This window comes from Dendronephthya gigantea, unplaced genomic scaffold, assembly GCF_004324835.1.
Source record: "Dendronephthya gigantea isolate DGI-Jeju-01 unplaced genomic scaffold, DenGig_1.0 000197F, whole genome shotgun sequence".
NCBI lineage: Eukaryota > Metazoa > Cnidaria > Anthozoa > Malacalcyonacea > Nephtheidae > Dendronephthya > Dendronephthya gigantea.
Genome location: NW_021163207.1, coordinates 217,720 through 239,106, shown reverse-complemented (window position 1 = coordinate 239,106; position 21,387 = coordinate 217,720). Strand labels below are relative to the sequence as shown.

The window sequence follows — 21,387 nt, the reverse complement described above, 5'->3', positions numbered from 1 at the left end:
GTTACTCTGACTCAGAGTGTCAGTCTGTTTTGTTCTTAACCCTAATTTTCTTACGAGCAGAAAATAGAACAAACTTTTATAAGTTTTAATATTTTCTTGCCGATATATTTTGAAACTTATTTCTTACCTAATGGTGTTGAATAGTTCAGAACAAATCCCGGTGCTGACACGCTATAATCCGAGTGAAACACGATGAAGAGTTTGAGTCCAGATGATACCAGGCTTCTTGGTAATTGGTTTCCACAGAATCTGCCCAGTTTCGTCGTATTTGCTGAATCTCCATCATAAACTTCCAAATAGTCAAATCCACAACTGTAACTACCTTCCAGCTAAAACGTCATGCATTTTTTGTAAATTATTTGTCAATTTTGCACATACGAATTAAATTGATTTTAAACTGTTTAAAGGTTTAAACTATACTATTCTACGAATTTCTAAGTTCAGTCAATGAAAGATTGCTAATATTCAATTGATAGTGCAATCGTCTGCTGATTAGCTCAAAGTGTACGGATATTTTTGAATGTTCTCGTTGTTGTCTGTTGAGGTATTTGTCGCGCCAGCTTGTTATCTTTTCTACACAATGAAATTTGCCATGAAAAGGCTTGTTTTTTTTCGAAATTCAATAAATAATAAGACAATTTTCAAGTCGGCTTTCGCAAGTTATCTAGGATATACTGACATTGACCTCTGCCTGAACATTCCGGATACCCTGCGCTCCCTCATCCAATAATTATATTGGAATCGTCACTTCCGGTGAAATGGAGCTAAGTGTTTGGTTGAGAAGAATTTACTTCCATATAAAATTCAGCTATTTATATCATAATATTTCCGCTCATGCAGTTGTCCAATAAAAAGATAATTTTGTTTTCCACTTTAAACTTATAAGCCTTTTAAGCTAAACGACTTAAACGACCATAGAACAACTTAACCCAGACAGTTTAGGCCGAGTTTACGTAACCCAAATAATTTAATGTTTTGTTTTTGTTTTTATCACTGCGTGCCAGGCTAATAATACGAATTCATGCATTTCTTGTTTGTTTCAAGTGCAAATATATGCCTTATGCCATATAATAAATATTTTATTAACCTCGTTTGCTCGATCTTTATCGCGAGAAATATCGGTCTTCGATATTTTTGAACAAACCTTGGTCTTTGAGCTCGTTCCGTTCAAAAAGCCTCGGTCCGATATTTCTCGGTAAAGATTTCACCTCGGTTAATAAGAAGTAAATATTTGAAAGTAAAAAAATTTTTAATCTTGAACTGTTCTAGGAATAGGATATTAAAAAATATTTTTCCTTTTCGAGAAAAGGAAATAGTTTTTATAAAAAAATCTGGACATTTAAAGTACTAAAATTATCAGCCCAGTAGATCAACTACTTCTTGATGCCAAACCTATAAGCGAGGCATAATTTTTTTCTTTGATATATTTATGTTCACTGACTGTAAAAACAATCAATTTGAAAAGAAATGAATAAGCTATTTAGAAAACGATTACGTGAGTATGCTCCCCCCCCCGCCTATAAAGCTCGCAACGCCTCTGTTCTTTGTATTAGTTAAACCGTTTGATTTTCAATTGAACTGCGAGCGAATTAACATATCTTTCTCGACAAAACTTGAACGTTAATCGCACTGAAAGCAAGATGGGGGAAATATCGCAAAAACGTTAGTGGATGAAGATCAATATTTAGGAAAAGAATATTGATATAAACATATTTGCATGATGTTACTATGCAAACGTACAAGAATATTGATAAAGTTTACGACTGAGCGGGAAAAGAGAAACGATACACTAGCTGACGCGTAAGCAGTGTTTCGGGATAAAAATGATAAAACGATGAAGTTATTCGAACAAAAACATGTTATGTCGCTAAGGTTTTTTCGCCCAAACAGGGCCGGAGGAGCAATAAATTAGGTAAAAGTAGCCTACCAAGAATGAAGTAAACTGTAGTAAAATTTTTCTTCCATTGGTGCTGGAAATGGTCCAACTGCAATCCAAGTAGTGAGGGTATGAAAGGGGATAAAGAGGGCTTGTGAGTTTTCCAGGAGGATACAGTTGACTTTCGCCGCATAATTCTGGAAATATTATTCACACAAACTTATTGAAGGATAGAGCAAAGTGGAATTTATCGCCGATTATTTATTATTAGAATAGTAAATAGGAACATGTTCAAACTTGAATTAGCCTAGACCTATATAGGGGCAAAAGAGCATTAATTGAGGTAGGGAGCAATTATTCATATCTTCATGTTCGGCAATATTAGTTTCTATTCCTCAATGCAAAAAATAATGAAAACGCAATGCCAAAGCCCTGTTTTCGAATATGCATCGTTAATAATTTACTAATAGGTACTGTTACCTGGCGCTGATGTCGTAAAATTTCGTGGAATGTTTTTCGCTGTGAAGAAATAAATTAGTATAATTATTCTCCCGCATCAACTTATTTTGTTTAGTTTGTATACTATTTAATTATGACTGCAATTGGAAACTATGGATTCCTTGTGAGTCTTGTAACAGTCATGCTAAGGGTTAATTTTTGTCTTAACTTCAACGAAATAAAAAAGATATCAAATTCAAGCGAAGAACTGCTGAGAAAAATGTGTCAACTATGGACGATTAAATCTTTATTAGCCAACACCTACGGCGGATTGCATGCATGTACGAAGGCTGGATATTCCTTTACATAGCAGGGGCCACGAAAGATCGTTAGGTTCGCGGGGGGGAAATTATTCATATTTTCGGGTTAGCAATATTAGTTTCCTACGAAATTGTTTTTTTTATCGTCAGCTGAAATGAATATATAAATATTTGGCCTCCAGTTTCCAATCTTCCGTGGCCCCTGCATCTACTAGACAATTATTGATTGTGCGCAAAAATGTTTAAAAAAGAAATAAAACATTAGGTATTAACCAACAAGTATAATTTAGATCGTTTGAAAAACCCGCTTTTCGGTGGAGAGCGCTATATCCGTCGAATAAACGCGGCTGGGCAGTGAAACATCAAAATTCACTACCAATTATTCATTACCTGGATTAGTAGTGGGTGGAATGGTGCCTGTAAAGAGAAAACGAAGTTCTTCCATTTTTATTTTATGTAATTTATGCAGCGGCGTAGGAGAGGTGAATATGCAAATATTCAGTTCTACCCGACGGGGCTGTATTTTAAGCTGTTGGACTTTCAAGTGTAATCCATCCGGCTGAATTAAATAATGAACACTCACCCCCAAATTTCGTTCTAGTTACACCACTGAATTTATGTCGAAATATTTTACTTATTCTTAGCTCCTTGAAATGCCAGTAATGGTAATATAGATTACGGCAACTCTAGACGCACGTGTATTCTTGGAATCGGTATATACTGCCAGCGTTTGAAATCAGTTCAGACTAAATAGGTGTCGCCTTTTTTGAAAAATTTTATCAATCAGTTCATATCTTGGATATTAATTTTACCTCGACTTGATGTATAAGAAGGCGTCGTATCTGTGAATAAAAAATATATTTTTGCACTCTCAAAGATTATAATCTCCGTATAATTTTTGTGAGCTGTTAATTCGCCAAACAAGTGAAACGACGGCACGGCATAATATACAAAGAAGACAATTTATAAAAGCTAAAATTTTATTAGCTCTGTTCAATTTTCAAGAAAAAGATTGATGATTTTACCTGGACTAGATGTAATAGAAGGTTTTGTTGCGTTAGCTATAAAAAAAACAAATAAACTTAATTTTTTACAAATTGGTAACATTTTTCTGACCTTCTCTCTCCATGCACGAACCACGGATTGTCTTTTGATTTGCGCCATAAATCTAAATGGCTGCAAATAAATTTTGAAGCGGGATAAAAAAGAGAGAATATAGCGGTTTGTATCAGAAATTTTTCTGCGTCCAGTTTGGAACAAATTCTTATCGTTTTCCCAGGATGCTTTTTGTTGCTCTGACAATTTTTTGACCGATATGTTGACAATCTCTCAACGTGATATCTTTTTAACTATTTTGGACCTTCGGACAAGATTCCTCTGGTGTCGTTAGTGTCGGGGGGGGGGCATTTATTCATATATTCATGTTTGGCAATATTAATTCCTTATGAAATTGATTGTTTTTACGCTATATAAATATTTGCCCTGATGTTAACGATCTTCCGTGACCTCTGTCTTCTAGATAATTATTAACTTTTTCAAGCAGCACAAAAATGTTTAAAAGATTAATAAAAGTTTAGATATTAATCAACAAAAATAATTTATAGATCGATTGAAAAACTTGCTATTCGGTTGATAGCGGCATTTGTCGAATAACCGCGACTGGGTTACCAATTATTTATTACCTGGGTTAGTAGTGGGTGCAATGGTGCCTGTAAAGAGAAAACGAAATTCCTCTTTATTTTATTTTGTGTAATTTATGCAGCGTTGTAGTTGAGGTGAATATTCATATACTCAGTTCTACCCGACGGAGCTGTATTTTAAGCTATTGCACTTGCAAGTGTAATCCGTCCGGCGGAATTAAATATATGAATAATCACCCCTAAATTTCAATCTAGTTACGCCACTGAATTAATGTCGAAATATATTTCTTATTCCTAGCTACTTGAAATGCCAGTAATAGTAATATAGAAATCGTTACATGTTAACGAATGTTTAATTAACCCAGCGCACTATAACAGCTAAGTTGTCCCCTACACAAATAAATTACTTCATTTCAATTATGTCGCTCATATACGACCCGCTGCTGACGTCGACCAGGTCATTGACATATCAAATTACGCGACTCAAATACACAATTGACTTATAGCGCATCTTGATCTGGTTGAAGACTATTGGGTTTATTATCCCTTGCTTATTGCTGCCAGGTAAATAAATTGACGGTGACTCGAGGCGTGTGGCCTTTTTTGGATTAAATTTTATCGATCAGTTCATATCTTAGATATTAATTTTACCTGGACTTGATGTATAAGAAGGCGTCGTATCTGTTTATAAAAAATATATTTTTTTACTTTCTCAAAGATTATAATCACTGTTTAATTTCTGTCAGCTGTTAATTAGCCAAACAAGTGAAACAACTTAACAGCTTAGTATACAAAGAAGACCATTTTTAAACGCTAATTTTCGCAGTTCGCTCAGCTTAATTTTCAAGAAAAAGATTGATGATTTTACCTGGATTAGATGTATTAGAAGATCTTGTCGCGTTGCCTATAAACAAAATAAATGTATGTAAATGTAAATATATGCCATAAATGTAACTGGCTGCAAATAAATTTTGAAACGGGATAAAAAACGGCAAACAAGGGCCGAAAAGATTATGTTAAAGAAGCGAAGAGCTGTCAAACTTAATTTTTGTATCAACTACACCTAATTAATAATGTTAGTTTGTACAATCTTTTCGACAACGAATATTCTTCTAAAAACTGTTTTACAAATCTGCAGTCGTATCGTAGCGAGATGTGGCGTATTTCCTTGTTTAAGTATCGTAGCAAAACGTGGTGAATCTTTAATCTTTATATCTCATCGATTCATTTTACGCGCGATTCGTTGCAATGCGAAACGGACCTAAAGCGTTATTGAATGCATGGTTTGTTTCTGACAATCATGCTAAGGGTTAATTTGAATCGATTTGATCGATTGAAAAACCTGCTATTCGTCGGATAACCGCATCTGGGCAGTGAAATATCAACATTGAGTACTGTTATGTTATTGCCTAATCTCCTTTTAGTGTATGTTATTTAATGTTAGTGCGTATCTTGGCGCCAAATAAAAAGCTTCTGGTTGTTGTCAACACGCATATATTACATGGTGTCAAATAGTGGGATTTTAATGTCATAACCGCTCGATAGTATATCAAAATTTTATTTGCGAACAGCAGATTTATTTCTCAGTATATCACGCTCCGATTTGAACTGTTTGGTTATCTATTTCGTTCGATTCTACATGGACAAACTCAGACCGCCTCCTCCATTTTCCTTCGAAGGAAATGTGTCTCACGGATGGAAAACATGGCAAAAACACTTTCAGTTCTTTCTTACTGCTACTGAATCAGACTCAAAAAGTGATAAGATCAAGACATCCATTCTACTTACGTGCATCGGACCAAAAAGGTAGAGATATTTATGAAACTTTCACATTTGAGCAAGACACTGATAAACTCAAATTAAAGCCTGTCTTAGAGAAGTTCACTTCGTATTGCAACCCTCGCAAGAATATTACCATCCTGCGTCACAAATTTTTCTCGTACAAGCAAGTTGAAGGTCAATGCTTTAACGACTTCATCACTGAGCTGAAGAAACGCAGTTCTGAATGTGAGTTTGGTGATTTGACAGACTCGTTAACTAAGGACATGATTGTTTGTGGCACGACTGACCACACACTTCGTGAACGCCTTCTTCGTGATGCCGATCTCACTCTCGAAAAAGCAATTGCTGCCGGTCACGCAGCGGAAGAAACAAAACGTCATGCCAAAGAGCTCAAGGAACACCAAGAATCCTCTGATGTACACAAAATCAACCGTCGAAGAGATAACCAACCACGAAATTCTGAGAAGAAACCTAAACACCCAGACATTATCAACAAGTGCAAATTTTGCAGTGGACCCCACCAACGTGGAAACTGCCCTGCATATGGTAAAAGATGTCACAAATGCCAGAAGAGAAACCACTTTGAATCCTGCTGTCCGGAGAAAGAAGTCAAAGGCGTTGCTAAAAAGGACTCCCCCACCAATAGCTCTTCTGATGACGATGATGAATTCTACATCGATATGGTCACCAGTGACAGTCCTAGTCCCACTATCAATGAATCTCCTGCAAATCCTTCCCAGTCAGCAACTTTGCCTGGTGAAACAAATGTATTCACAGTTGGTGACTCGAAACTGGACTGGTCTGTCACACTCGAAATGAATGGTGCTGATGTACCTTTCAAGATTGACACGGGTGCTCAGTGCAATGTTATTCCCAAGTGTCTACTGCACAAATTGTCACCGAAACCCAAGCTCAAACCCGCTACAATAAAGCTTTCTGCCTACAATGGCACACCCATTCCTGTTTCAGGCAAGTGTATTGGTAGACTGAAACACAAAGGTCGGACAGTAAATGTTCTCTTTATCGTTGTTGACTCAAATTCAGTTCCCATCCTCGGACTAAACACATCTGTCAAACTAAACCTCATCAAGCAAGTATACCAAGTTTCTGAGAATATGAATATCCCATCTCAAACCTCAATTCAAGACGAGTTTTCAGACTGCTTTGGCGAAATTCGCTGTTTACCTCGCGTTCACCACATAGAAATCAGGGATAACGTCAAACCTGTGATTGCCCCGGTAAGAAAGATACCTTTTGCACTCAAACCCAAACTCAAGAAGGAACTACAACGCATGGTCGACCTAGACATCATCCAAGAAGTTGAGAAACCTACGGACTGGGTAAATGCTCTCGTCGTAGTGTCAAAACCAAACGAAGACCTCAGAGTCTGTCTTGATCCCCGACCTCTCAACAAAGCCATTAAACGCCAACACCACCGGTTACCTACAACCGAAGAAATCATCTCAGAAATGGCTGGTGCACAGTATTTTTCAAAGATGGATGCCTCTTCTGGATATTGGCAGATCAAAGTTGACGATGAAAGTTCTGAACTACTCACTTTTGGTACACCATTCGGACGATACCGTTTCAAACGCCTGCCTTTCGGAATTCACTCCGCTAGCGAAGTATTCCAAGCCGAAGTAGCCTCTGTCATTTCAAATCTCCAAGGATGTGCCAATTCGCAAGATGACATCATAGTATGGGGGACGACAAAGGAGGAACACGACTCTCGCCTAAGAGACGTACTCACACGCATTCGTGCCAGTGGGTTAAAACTCAACCGGCGCAAATGTGTGTTTGCCTCAACATCCCTCACATTCCTTGGCCACACGATGTCTCCGGAAGGCATCAAGCCCGACCCAAGCAAAATTGAAGCTATTATCCAAATGCCGATTCCCGAATCCAAAGCCGACCTTCAACGCTTTATGGGTATGGTAAACTACGTCGGGAAGTTCATACCTAACCTCTCACAAATCACTGCGCCATTACGCCAGCTACTTAAGAAAGATGTCCTTTTCCATCTCCAACATCCGCAGCCGAATGCCATCAACGAGATAAAACGTCTCATTACATCTCCACCGTGCCTAAAGTTTTATGACCCAAACTTACCCACCCGGTTGAAGCCTGATGCAAGTCAAGATGGCCTCGGGGCCCTTCTTGAGCAGAACCATGGATCAGCAGATGGTGATCGATGGTTCCCAATTGCTTATGCATCAAGAGCATTGTTGTCTTACGAGAAGAATTACGCTCAGATAGAAAAGGAAACTTTATCGATTGTTTTTGGAGTCGAACGGTTTCACGAGTATCTTTATGGACGCCACTTTACAGTTATCAACGACCATCAGCCCCTCAAATCCATCTTCAATAAGTCTATCAGCCAGTGTCCTCCTCGCATACAACGTTTCTTCATGAAGCTCCAAAAATACGACTTTGACCTCGAATACGCTCCCGGGAAGACCATGGTCGTCTCCGATGCCCTCAGTAGGGCATTTTTAGTTGCCACGTGTTTCGTGAGTTCAGACGTGTGTTTTGAAGCTCCACAAATCTCTCAAATAAACTGATCTTTTATCGTTTATAATTGGTATAAACCTGATCAGCTAAATGTGTTAACTTTTATGGCGTCAACATTAAGCGGAAAATTATGCTTTGCGTGGAGTGGCGACTACGAATCTTTAAAGCAGTTCATAAAGGACGACCTAGAACTCGAAGGAATATGGTCGCAGCCTGGTGGGGATAGAAAACTTTTCACTTTTGATGAATCTACCATATTGTGGAAAAAGAATAAGAATCTGTTGTACCTTGATGGTGCGAGAGCGAACGAGATTACACAAAAGTTTTGTAAGCTGATATGCTCTTCCGAAGCTCCCATTTTGGACGCTCGGCAGTCGGGCATGCAATCGTCTACAGTCAATGTAATTCTAGATGACCTTCAACAAGGCCAGTTGGTAAACTCGGAAGCGATTCGGGCTTTATCGGGGACGATTTCTCACATAACATCGGTGATTTCGCATTTCCAGAGCTTTATGGATAAAGATAAAGGCGGCCAAGACGATTTAAACTCGGCAGCGCCTCCGAATGAAGCGAGCGAACAATCTGAATATATTAATCAAGATAACATTAATGATGCAACAATTGTGAAGCCTTTTGTCTTGAACGATTTCGCAAATCCTAATATGATCAATGGGCCGGAATCTGTTAACGATCTCACTAATCAAGAACCCATTGTTATTGATGATGCATGCGAAAACTAATGATAGCCTTGTTGTCGTGAAATTAAGCGAGAACGACCAGTTAAAACCTAATAATAACAACAAGTGCTGAGCCGACTTCATCGCAAGAATGTAAATTAACTTACGCAAACACTGTAAAGTCATCTCATGCAATTGATACGAGTAATAAACCTAAGGTAAACCTGCAGAAATCACCAAGCAGAAACAAGGTGCCTTCTAGCGAGTCCGATGGTTTTATCGGAGTAGAGCGAAAAGCGAAGGAAAATAAAGAAATTTTTTCTATCTGGCATCGCCCAAGACGTGAATGAAAATCAGATTTTATCTTACCTAAAGAAGAAAAATATAGTCCCAACATATATCTCCATTTTCCCTAGTCGGCGCAGTGGAACTCTTTCATCGAAGATCCATGTCCCCTGGCTGCTAGTTCACTCGTGCAAGAAGATAATTTCTGGCCAAAATTTGTTACTTGTAAGCCTTGGCGCCCAAAGGAGGAGCATCTTGCGAAGCATGAAATAAACTTAACCCATAAGGGAATTTTATCAACGTACGTGTAATGGCTCACACAATTCAAGTCAGAATATCTTCTCGCGCTCATGGCCATAGATCTAGGCAAAATGCGCGGAACATAGCTAACCTTAAGTACGTAAATATTGTAAAGCATGATGCTTTGACGGATGTTAACAATATTAATAGATCTAATATGAATAAGTCTGTCCAAAAGTCAGCACCTTGCAACAATCTTCAGTTCGTTCCATCTCTCCTACTGTCCAATACGATGTCAATTGTACCAAAGATTGATGAAATAGCCTATACGATTAGCCTGGAAAACCCTGATATAGCCTTTTTTACAGAGACTTGGCTTAAAGAATCGATACCAGACCAGTCAATTAAAATAAACGGATACCAATTATTTCGACGTGACCGCATTAACAGTTCACATGGGGGAGTTTGTGCATACATTAAAGACTCTATTGAAAGTAAAATTCTGTTAGATCTCCAAGCGGACGAATACGAAATACTATGGCTACTACTTCGTCCAGAAAGGCTGCCCCGTGGATTCCATAATATAGTTGTAGCGGTTATTTACCATCCACCCAATTCGGATAATAAAGCAATGCTGGATCATCTAAAAAACTCGTTAGAACGCGTTGAAACCATACACACTAATAGTGCGATCATTTTGGCTGGAGACTTCAACCAACTAGAGTTTAAATCAACTGCCAGGTGCTTCCAGCTTAAACACATGGTGACCTTTCCCACAAGAGGTGCAAATACCCTGGATCAAGTGTTTACTAACTTACATAAATTCTACACTGAACCTATTCCTAGCCCTCCATTTGGCTTATCCGATCATATAACTATCTTAATATTTCCAACAAGGCGACAAAGAACCGGGTGCCATAAAAGATTAATCAAAGTACGGGATAGAAGACCAAGTAAAGTTGGAAGTCTTGGGAGATTTCTGTCAAACATAGCTTGGGAAGACGTGCTATCAACCGCCCCGACTGTTGATGAGAAATTAGAAATTTTTACCGAACTTATCCATTGTGGATTAGATATCCTGATGCCGGAACGTTCGATAAAAGTTCATGTGTCTGATCGTCCATGGATGACTAACCAGCTTAAACGGCTCATTATTCAAAGGCAAAAGGCGTTTTCACGAGGAAAGGATGGTTTATTCAGGCATTTAAGGAACAAAGTAAACCGTGAAAGGAAGCGATGCCGAAAAAGTTATTATCTATCTAAAGTCCGTGGACTAAAGGAAATTAAACCGCACAGATGGTGGCACGAAATCAAACTGTTATGTGGCTCTTCGGAAAAGCATAACCCAGATTTTCGATCAAGCTTGACTACGAACTTAAATTGCAACGATTACGAACTAGCAAATAAGATCAATGAAGCCTTTATCAGTGTTATGGCAGACTACAATCCGCTGACTAATGACGTATGTGTCTTGAAGGAAGACGACGACGAACCAATACAAGTTACCGAAATGGTGGTCGCAAAAACTTTACGTGAATTAAGCGCCACAAAAGCAAATGGCCCGGACAAGTTACCAAACTGGGTACTGAAGACATACGCCGATATATTAGCACCTGCCGTTGCTGATATTATCAACTGCTCATTCCAAACGTGCAAAGTCCCACAAGCATGGAAGATGGCTGACGTTCCCCCCATCCCTAAACAATCAAAGATCACGGACTTTAATAAAGATCTAAGGCCAATTTCTCTGACGTCAACCTTATCAAAAGTGGCAGAAAAATTCATCATTGACAGAGGACTGAGGCCGACTTTGCTTAGATCCTTGGATCCATCACAATTTGGTTTTGTACCAGGCTCGTGTACAACGTTTGCTCTTATCTCAATGTTACACAAATGGCTAACTGAAACCGATGGCACAGGCTCAGCGATAAGAGTAGCCTTACTCGATTACAGGAAAGCCTTCGACTTGGTTGATCATAATTTGCTAATTGCAAAATTACTCAGTTATGGTTTAAAACCCACAATCGTAAATTGGATTACGGACTTTCTACGAAATAGATTACAGCGAGTAAAGATATCAACCGAAGGTGTATCCGACTTCCTACAAGTTCCAGCGGGCGTTCCACAAGGAACCAGGATTGGTCCATGGCTGTTCTTAGCCATGATTAACGATCTACGTATCAATGGTTCCCCCACAAATAGTATATGGAAATTTGCAGACGACACGACCATTTCTGAAGTCATCTTAAGGAACATGGAAAGTAGATTACAAGATACAATAGACCAAGTTGCTAAATGGTCCAATGAAAATAAATTTCAGTTAAATCCGATAAAGTGTAAAGAGCTCCGAATTGACTTTACTAGAAGACCCTTTACTGATGATGGTTTGATTCTAAATGGCGAACGCTTTGAACTTGTTAAATCAGCTAAACTACTGGTATGACCATCACGGAAGACTTAAAATGGAACAGTCATATCGAAAATATTGTATTAAAAGCATCAAAACGACTATACTTATTAAGGCAGTTAAAACGTGCAGGTGTAGATCATTATTCCTTGATTCAATTCTACTGTGCATGCATTAGATCCATCTTAGAATACGGTTGCCAAGTTTTCCACTCAGGCCTTCCTGATTATTTGTCGGTGGATATGGAACGTGTCCAAAATCGAGCCTTGCGGATAATCTACCCGGAATCAAGTCCAAAAGTCGCATTAAAGGAAGCAAAATTATTAACACTGAAGGACAGAAGAGAAAAGTTATCACAAAAGCTATTCTCGTCCATCGAAACAAAAGATGATCATAAATTACGCCATTTACTACCTAAAGAAAACTTACCAACACATAATTTTAGAGAACTGAGAAGATTTAATCTTCCCATTATTAATACGAATAGGTTATTGAACTCTTTTATCCCAAATTATGCGAAAAAATCAAAACTTTAAGCATATTAGTATAGTCTTAGTATTAATACTTTATCGTAGCGGAACATTTTACAGTAATCTTAAATTTAATAGAATTTTATAGCAACATGTTGTAAATATAGTAAACATATTCCATATTTTATCTAAAATTCTTTGCCTGTAAATTCAATTGCAATTCAGTCGTAAGACTGCAAAAATTGATCAATTAAACATTATTATTATATTATTATTACCTTAAAAGTCATTCCTCTCCAGAGATAGAAGAATCAGATTTAATCCACCATGTCCACTCAGTCATCGACTGCTTACCAATTAGCACAGCAAGACTGACCCAACTCCAAAACGAGACTGCTGCTGACCCAGTTCTCCAACAGCTCAAACAGTTTACTCTAACTGGTTGGCCACAACAACCCCAACAAATTCCTCCAGCAGTCAAACCGTACTATAGCATCCGAGAAGAGATTACCCACAACGAAGGTCTACTACTAAAGGGCCAACGCATTATTATTCCTGCCTCACTACGCCCCACAATGAAAGAAATCATCCACCAAGGTCACAATGGAATTGCCAGATGCAAAAGTCGAGCTCGACAGTCCATATATTGGCCAGGCATGAATTCCGAGATCGATGATCTTGTCTCTAGTTGCCCACACTGTTTAACACACCGAAACCAGCAACAAAAAGAGACCCTCATCCAACACAATGTGCCTGAAGTACCCTGGACAAAAGTTGCATCAGACTTGTTCACGCTGTACGGACATAACTATGTTATCATCACCGACTACACCTCAAAGTACATCGAGATCGAACGTCTCACCGACAAATCTTCCCAAAGCGTCATCAACAAAATAAAGAAAATCTTCACTCGTCATGGTATACCTAAGGAAGTTTACACAGATAACGGACCAGAATATACTGCCCAAGCATTCAAACAGTTTGCAAAAGAGTGGGACTTTAAACACGTAACATCAAGCCCCCACTTCGCCCAGTCAAATGGGTTTGTCGAGAGAGCGATCCAAACGGTGAAAAAGTCATTCAAGAAGGCACATGATGCGAACGAGGATCCATACCTCACCCTGTTGATCTTAAATACGACGCCAGCATCTGACGGTGTGTCTCCAGCAATGCGCCTCTTTAAGCACCAACCCCGCACCACCCTACCGTCCTTGAATCTAACTAACATTTCAAGTCCACCGAAAACCACCCCAGCGAACGTCAAAAAGGCCTTCAATCAACACGCCAAGGATCTGCCGGACATAGAACCAGGTACTGTTGTCCGCATGCGCATTCACGGGGAAAAGCGATGGAATGAAGTTGGAAAGGTGGTTGCGAAATGCCAGGAGCCTCGCGCATATCGTATCCTTAACAGCAAAGGAAACGTCGTCAGACGGAATCGCCGTCAGTTATTACCTTGCAAGGACAAATTCCGTATTCAGTATGACCAGGACGATTACGCTGAGCTGCCTCCCTCAAACATCCAACAACCGAAACCGAAGACCTCATTGCCTGCATGTCAGTCTATTGAGGGCCTGCCCAGATCAAGTACTGTAACAAGATCCGGACGAGTTGTAAATAAACCCGTAAGATATCGCTGAACAATATTTGATATCGCTGAACAATATTTGCTATCGCTGAACAATATTCGCTTCGCTACATTGTACATTCCTTTAGTGGGAAGATGTTATGTTATTGCCTAATCTCCTTTTAGTGTATGTTATTTAATGTTAGTGCGTATCTTGGCGCCAAATAAAAAGCTTCTGGTTGTTGTCAACACGCGTATATTACAAGTACCAATTATTTATTACCTGGATTAGTAGTGGGTGGAATGGTGCCTGTAAAGAGAAAAGGAAATTCTTGAATGTATTTTTTTTATGTAATTTATGCGGCGGCGTAGGGGAGGTGAATATTTATATATTCAGTTCTATACCCGACGGTAGCTCACCCCACAAATTTCGTTCAAGTTACGCCACTGAATTTATGTCGAAATATTTTTCTTATGCTTAGCTCCTTGAAAGGCCAGTAATAATGATATAGATTACATGTTAACGAATAACTCAATTAACCTATGGATTATTTCATTTCAATTATGTCCCTCATACGACCCGCTGCTGACGTCGACCAGGTCATTGCATGAAATGTCAAATTACGTAACTCAAATACACAGTGCCTTATAGCATCTTGGTCGGGTTGAAGACCATTAAGTTTATTATCCCTTTGCTCATCGCTGCCAGTATATACTGCAACCGGTATAATTATATTGCAAGCGTTTGAAATCAGTTCAAACAAAATAAGTGTTGCCTTTTTTGAATCAAATTTTATCGATCAGTTCATATCTTAGATATTAATTTTACCTGGACTTGATGTATAAGAAGGCGTCGTATCTGTTAATAAAAATATATATATTTTTCACATTCTCAAAGATTATAATCACTGTTTAAATTCTTTCAGCTGTTAATTAGCCAAGCAAGTGAAACAACTTAACAGCTTAGTGTACAAAAAAGACCATATTTTTAAACGCTAAAAATTCGCAGTTCGCTCAGCTTAATTTTCAAGAAAAAGATTGATGATTTTACCTGGATTAGATGTATTAGAAGATCTTGTCGCGTTGACTATAAAGAAAATAAATGTATGTAAATGTAAATGTGTGCCATAAATGTAACTGGCTGCAAATAAATTTTGAAACGGGATAAAAAACGGCAAACAAGGACCGAAAAGATTATGTTAAAGAAGCGAAGAGCTGTCAAACTTAATTTTTGTATCAACTACACCTATAATTAATAATGTTAGTTTGTACAATCTTTTCGACAACGAATATTCTTCTAAAAACTGTTTTACACATCTGCAGTCGTATCGTAGCGAGATGTGGCGTATTTCCTTGTTTAAGTATCGTAGCAAAACGTGGTGAATCTTTAATCTTTATATCTCATCGATTCATTTTACGCGCGATTCGTTGCAATGCGGAACGGACCTAAAGCCTTATTGAATGCATGGTTTCTTTCTGCAATTCATGCTAAGGGTTCATTTGAATCCATTTGATCGATTGAAAAACCTGCTATTCGTCGGATAACCGCATCTGGGCAATGAAATATCAACATTGAGTACCAATTAGTTATTACCTGGATTAGTAGTGGGTGGAATGGTGCCTGTTAAGAGAAAAGGAAATTCATCCATGTATTTTTTTAATGTAATTTATGCGGCGGCGTAGCGGAGGTGAATATTTATATATTCAGTTCTGTACCCGACAATAGCTCACCCCACAAATTTCGTTCAAGTTACGCCACTGAATTTATGTCGAAATATTTTTCTTATGCTTAGCTCCTTGAAAGGCCAGTGATAATGATAAAGATTACATGTTAACGAATAACTCAATTAACCTATGGATTATTTCATTTCAATTATGTCCCTCATACGACCCGCTGCTGACGTCGACCAGGTCATTGCATGAAATGTCAAATTACGTAACTCAAATACACAAGTGCCTTATAGCATCTTGGTCGGGTTGAAGACCATTAAGTTTATTATCCCTTTGCTCATCGCTGCCAGTATATACTGCAACCGTTATAATTATATTGCAAGCGTTTGAAATCAGTTCAAACAAAATAAGTGTTGCCTTTTTTAGATCAAATTTTATCGATCAGTTCATATCTTAGATATTAATTTTACCTCGACTTGATGTATAAGAAGGCGTCGTATCTGTTAATAAAAATATATATATTTTTCACATTCTCAAAGATTATAATCACTGTTTAAATTCTTTCAGCTGTTAATTAGCCAAGCAAGTGAAACAACTTAACAGCTTAGTGTACAAAGAAGACCATATTTTTAAACGCTAAAAATTCGCAGTTCGCTCAGCTTAATTTTCAAGAAAAAGATTGATGATTTTACCTGGATTAGATGTATTAGAAGATCTTGTCGCGTTGCCTATAAAGAAAATAAATGTATGTAAATGTAAATATGTGCCATAAATGTAACTGGCTGCAAATAAATTTTGAAACGGGATAAAAAACGGCAAACAAGGGCCGAAAAGATTATGTTAAAGAAGCGAAGAGCTGTCAAACTTAATTTTTGTATCAACTACACCTAATTAATAATGTTAGTTTGTACAATCTTTTCGACAACGAATATTCTTCTAAAAACTGTTTTACAAATCTGCAGTCGTATCGTAGCGAGATGTGGCGTATTTCCTTGTTTAAGTATCGTAGCAAAACGTGGTGAATCTTTAATCTTTATATCTCATCGATTCATTTTACGCGCGATTCGTTGCAATGCGAAACGGACCTAAAGCCTTATTGAAAGCATGGTTTGTTTCTGACAATCATGCAAAGGGTTAATTTGAATCGATTTGATCGATTGAAAAACCTGCTATTCGTCGGATAACCGCATCTGGGCAGTGAAATATCAACATTGAATACCAATTATTTATTACCTGGATTAGTAGTGGGTGGAATGGTGCCTGTTAAGAGAAAAGGAAATTCATCCATGTATTTTTTAATTTATGCGGCGGCGTAGGGGAGGTGAATATTTATATATTCAGTTCTATACCCGACTGAAGCTCACCCCACAAATTTCGTTCTAGTTACGCCACTGAATTTATGTCAAAATATTTTTCTTATGCTTAGCTCCTTGAAAGGCCAGTAATAATGATAGAGATTACTTGTTAACGAATAACTCAATTAACCTATGGATTATTTCATTTCAATTATGGTCCTCATACGACCCGCTGCTGACGTCGACCAGGTCATTGCATGAAATGTCAAATTACGTAACTCAAATACACAAGTGCCTTATAGCATCTTGGTCGGGTTGAAGACCATTAAGTTTATTATCCCTTTGCTCATCGCTGCCAGTATATACTGCAACCGCGGTACAATTATATTGCAAGCGTTTGAAATCAGTTCAAACAAAATAAGTGTTGCCTTTTTTCGATCAAATTTTATCAATCAGTTCATATCTTAGATATTAATTTTACCTCGACTTGATGTATAAGAGGGCGTCGTATCTGTTAATAAAAAATAAGTTTTTGCACATTTTCAGAGATTTTAATCACCGCTTAATTTTCGTCATATGCTAATTTGCCAAACTAGACAGTGAAACGACTTAACAGCATAATATACAAAGACGGCCGTTTTTAAAAGCTAAAAGTCGGCTCAGTTAAACTTTCAAGAAAAAGATTGATGATTTTACCTGGATCAGATGTATTTGAAGGTCTTGTCACGTTGCCTACAAAAAAAACAAAAAACGGAAATTTTTACGTCTACAAATTGGTAACTGTTTTTCGACCTTCTCTCTCAATGCACGAACCACGGATTGTCTTTTGCTTTAAGCCATAAGTGTAACTGGCTGCAAATAAATTTTGAAACGAGATAAGAAATGGCAAAGAAGGACAAATAAAATGAAATTGTTAGAGAATATAGCAGTTTGTTTCAGAAATTGTTCTGCGTCCTGTTAGGAGCAAATTATTTTCCCTTTCCTAGGTTGTTTCTGTTGTTCTGACAATTTCTTGACCGATCTTGACAATCTCTCAGCGTGACATTTTTTTTATCTATTTCGGATTTCGGACAAGATTCCTCTGGTGTCGTTAGTTTGGGGGGGGGGCTATTATTTATATATTAACGTTTGGCAATATTAGTTTATTATGAAATTGATTGTTTTTACGCTATATAAATATCTGTCCTCCTATAACGATCTTCCGTGGCCTCTGTCTTCTAGATAGATATTGAATTTTTCAAGCAGCACAAAATTGTTTAAAAATTAATAAAAGTTTAGATATTAATCAACAAAAATAATTTATAGATCGATCGAAAAACTTGCTATTCGGTGGATAGCGCCATTCGTCGAATAACCGGGACTAGGTAGTGAAACATCAACATTGAGTATCAATTATTTATTACCTGGGTTAGTAGTGGGTGGATTGGTGCCTGTAAAGAGAAAACGAAATTCCTCTTTATTTTATTTTATGTAATTTATGCAGCGGCGTAGGGGAGGTGAATATTCATATATTCAGTTCTACCCGACGGAGCTGTATTTTAAGCTATCGCACTTGCAAGTGTAATCCGTCTGGCAGCATTAAATACATGAATACTAACCCCGCAAATTTCAATCTAGTTACGCCACTGAATTAATGTCGAAATATTTTTCATATTCTTAGCTCCTTGAAATGCCAGTAATAGTAATATAGATATTGTTACATGTTAACGAATGTCTCAATTAACACAGCGCACTATAACAGCTAAATTGTCCCAATATGAATAAATTACTTCATTTCAATTATGTCCCTCATACGACCAGCTGCTGACGTCGACCAGGTCTTTGACATGTCAAATTACGCGACTCAAAAACACAATTGACTTATCATTGATCAGGTTAAAGACTATTAGGTTTATTATCCTTTGCTTATCGCTGCCAGGTAAATAAATTGACGGCGACTCGAGGCGTGTGGCCTTTTTTGGATTAAATTTTATCGATCAGTTCATATCTTAGATATTAATTTTACCTGGACTTGATGTATAAGAAGGCGTCGTATCTGTTAATAAAAAATATATTTTTTTACATTCTCAAAGATTATAATCACTGTTTAAATTCTGTCAGCTGTTAATTAGCCAAAAAAGTGAAAGAACTTAACAGCTTAGTATACAAAGAAGACCATTTTTAAACGCTAAAAATTCGCAGTTCGCTCACCTTAATTTTCAAGAAAAAGATTGATGATTTTACCTGGATTAGATGTATTAGAAGATCTTGTCGCGTTGCCTATAAAGAAAATAAATGTATGTAAATGTAAATGTGTGCCATAAATGTAACTGGCTGCAAATAAATTTTGAAACGGGATAAAAAATGGCAAACAAGGGCCGACAAGATTATGTTAAAGAAGCGAAGAGCTGTCAAACTTAATTTTTGTATCAACTATACCTAATTAATAATGTTAGTTTGTACAATCTTTTCGACAACGAATATTCTTCTAAAAACTGTTTTACACATCTGCAGTCGTATCGTAGCAAAATGTGGCGTATTTCCTTGTTTAAGTATCGTAGCAAAATGTGGTGAATCTTTAATTTTTATATCTCATCGATTCACTTTACGCGCGATTCGTTATTGGAATGCAAAAATAATTGTGTTTCATATTTCCAGATGCGATCAAACAATTATAAACTAGATCCAACATAATTATTCTTAATTAAAGTTGGTAATGAATGTATTAAAAAATGTTTTGGATATAATGCCGTACATGTCACTCCATCTCCAACGTAACCAAAGTTGCAAAGACAATTGAAGGAACCATTGGTATTAACACAGGATGCTTGACTATCGCAGTTGTCAATTCCAAGTACACATTCGTCCACATCTTAAAGATAAATAATTTCGAAGACAATTTTAAAAAATATCGCCGACAGTCTAGATATATAGGTACAACTCGTTTCTAGTTAATTGGCTTGGGTGTCTAGTTTTAATACTCCTTACATCCTTCGAGTTGATGTCATCAACTTGTAAAGAGCGGTTTGTAAAGTCACTCTACATGCCACTACATGATTAAATCTTTTATGTCAATATTCACTACCAGTGCAATTTCTATGAACATCAGACACTCTAAACACAACGTTTAACTTCACATACCTTTTCCATTCTTTTTGTATGATTAAAATAGTTTACAGTATATGGGAGAGGCTATAAGTTATACAGATTATGTCAATCTGGTCTGACTTCATATTCGAAGTACTAAGATAACCGCGAGTGCCGTGAAAATTATCCCAGGTTCATATAGTATCGGTATATCCATTGTCGAAAAGATGACGATTATAAACGTAGGTTAATTTTGGAAAGATTGACCTATAATTATTATAGTTACAGAAAGTTTTTAATCGTTAATTAATGTATGTTTTCACGCATTCTGCCGCTAACAAGTTAATTTCCGTTCTGAGCTTATCTTAAAATAAATCGGTTCAAACTTAATACAATAGACTTGCCCATACTTTCTAACGAGTATGCCGTTTGGCATAACCATTGTTCGCAAAAAGTCAGTCCTAACTCGTAAACTAAAGCCACGTGTTCCATTATAACCTCTATACAGTAAAGAAAGAAGCCACGTGCAGTGTACAGTAAGGAAATTAATATCCTCATGTGCCATATAATTATATCATATACCCAATACAGCTATAAAGCGATAACGATATACCTGTGCATGCTTCTCCCACGCCAGTATAACCGATGATACAAACGCAATAGAATGATCCGTTAGTATTTATACATGATTTTCCAAAACTGCAGTTGTGAAATCCAAGTTTACATTCGTCTATATCTAAAATGAAATGATTATAGAGAATAATTTATAGCGGTTTGTGTCAGAAATTCCTCTGCGTCTATAGTTATAGGAATAAATTCTCTTCGCTTTTCCAGGATGCTTTTTTTCTTCTGACATTTTTTTTGACCGATCTTAACAATCTCTCAGCGGGACATTTTTTAACTATTTCGGGCATAGTGAGCTTGCTCGCGCAAGAGTCTTCGATAAAGTTATTTTTAGTTACAACTTACCATAAGGAGTCGAATAGTTCAAAACAAATCCAGGATATTTCATAGAGCCATCCGTATGAAACACCGTGAACAATTTGAGTCCAGAAGATACTAGATTTCTGGGTAATTGGTGTCCACAGAATCTGCCCAGGCTTTTCGCTAACGTTGAATTTCCATCATAAACTTCCAAATAG

At 37.4% G+C, this 21,387-nt stretch overlaps 2 protein-coding genes across 2 annotated transcripts in view; one reads left to right on the top strand and one right to left on the bottom strand.

Moving 5' to 3' along the window:
* The window catches only part of LOC114539275 (tolloid-like protein 2), a 29,770-nt gene extending 26,691 nt beyond the window's left edge, over nucleotides 1-3,079 (bottom strand). Inside the window, exons 1-4 of the mRNA XM_028559904.1 lie at nucleotides 3,025-3,079; nucleotides 2,357-2,395; nucleotides 1,928-2,073; nucleotides 128-329 (exon numbers count right to left, since the gene is read on the bottom strand). Of these exons, the coding sequence (XP_028415705.1) occupies nucleotides 128-329; nucleotides 1,928-2,073; nucleotides 2,357-2,395; nucleotides 3,025-3,079 (442 nt within the window). The remainder of the gene's footprint in view (nucleotides 1-127; nucleotides 330-1,927; nucleotides 2,074-2,356; nucleotides 2,396-3,024) is intronic.
* A 9,339-nt stretch (nucleotides 3,080-12,418) lies between these two features.
* On the top strand, nucleotides 12,419-14,286 carry LOC114539274 (uncharacterized protein K02A2.6-like). The gene is made up of 2 exons (XM_028559902.1): nucleotides 12,419-12,663; nucleotides 12,933-14,286. The coding sequence occupies exons 1-2, from the start codon at nucleotides 12,419-12,421 to the stop codon at nucleotides 14,284-14,286; spliced, it is 1,599 nt and encodes a 532-aa protein (XP_028415703.1).
* Nucleotides 14,287-21,387: the final 7,101 nt, after the last annotated feature.

What these genes read in the sequence shown, in the direction of transcription:
- LOC114539274 (XM_028559902.1), top strand. Translation starts at nt 12,419, where the DNA reads ATGGAACGTGTCCAAAATCGAGCCTTGCGGATAATCTACCCGGAATCA. An exon ending in CCCATTATTAATACGAATAG is followed by an intron (nt 12,664 to 12,932) that starts GTTATTGAACTC and finishes TTACCTTAAAAG; the next exon opens with TCATTCCTCTCCAGAGATAG.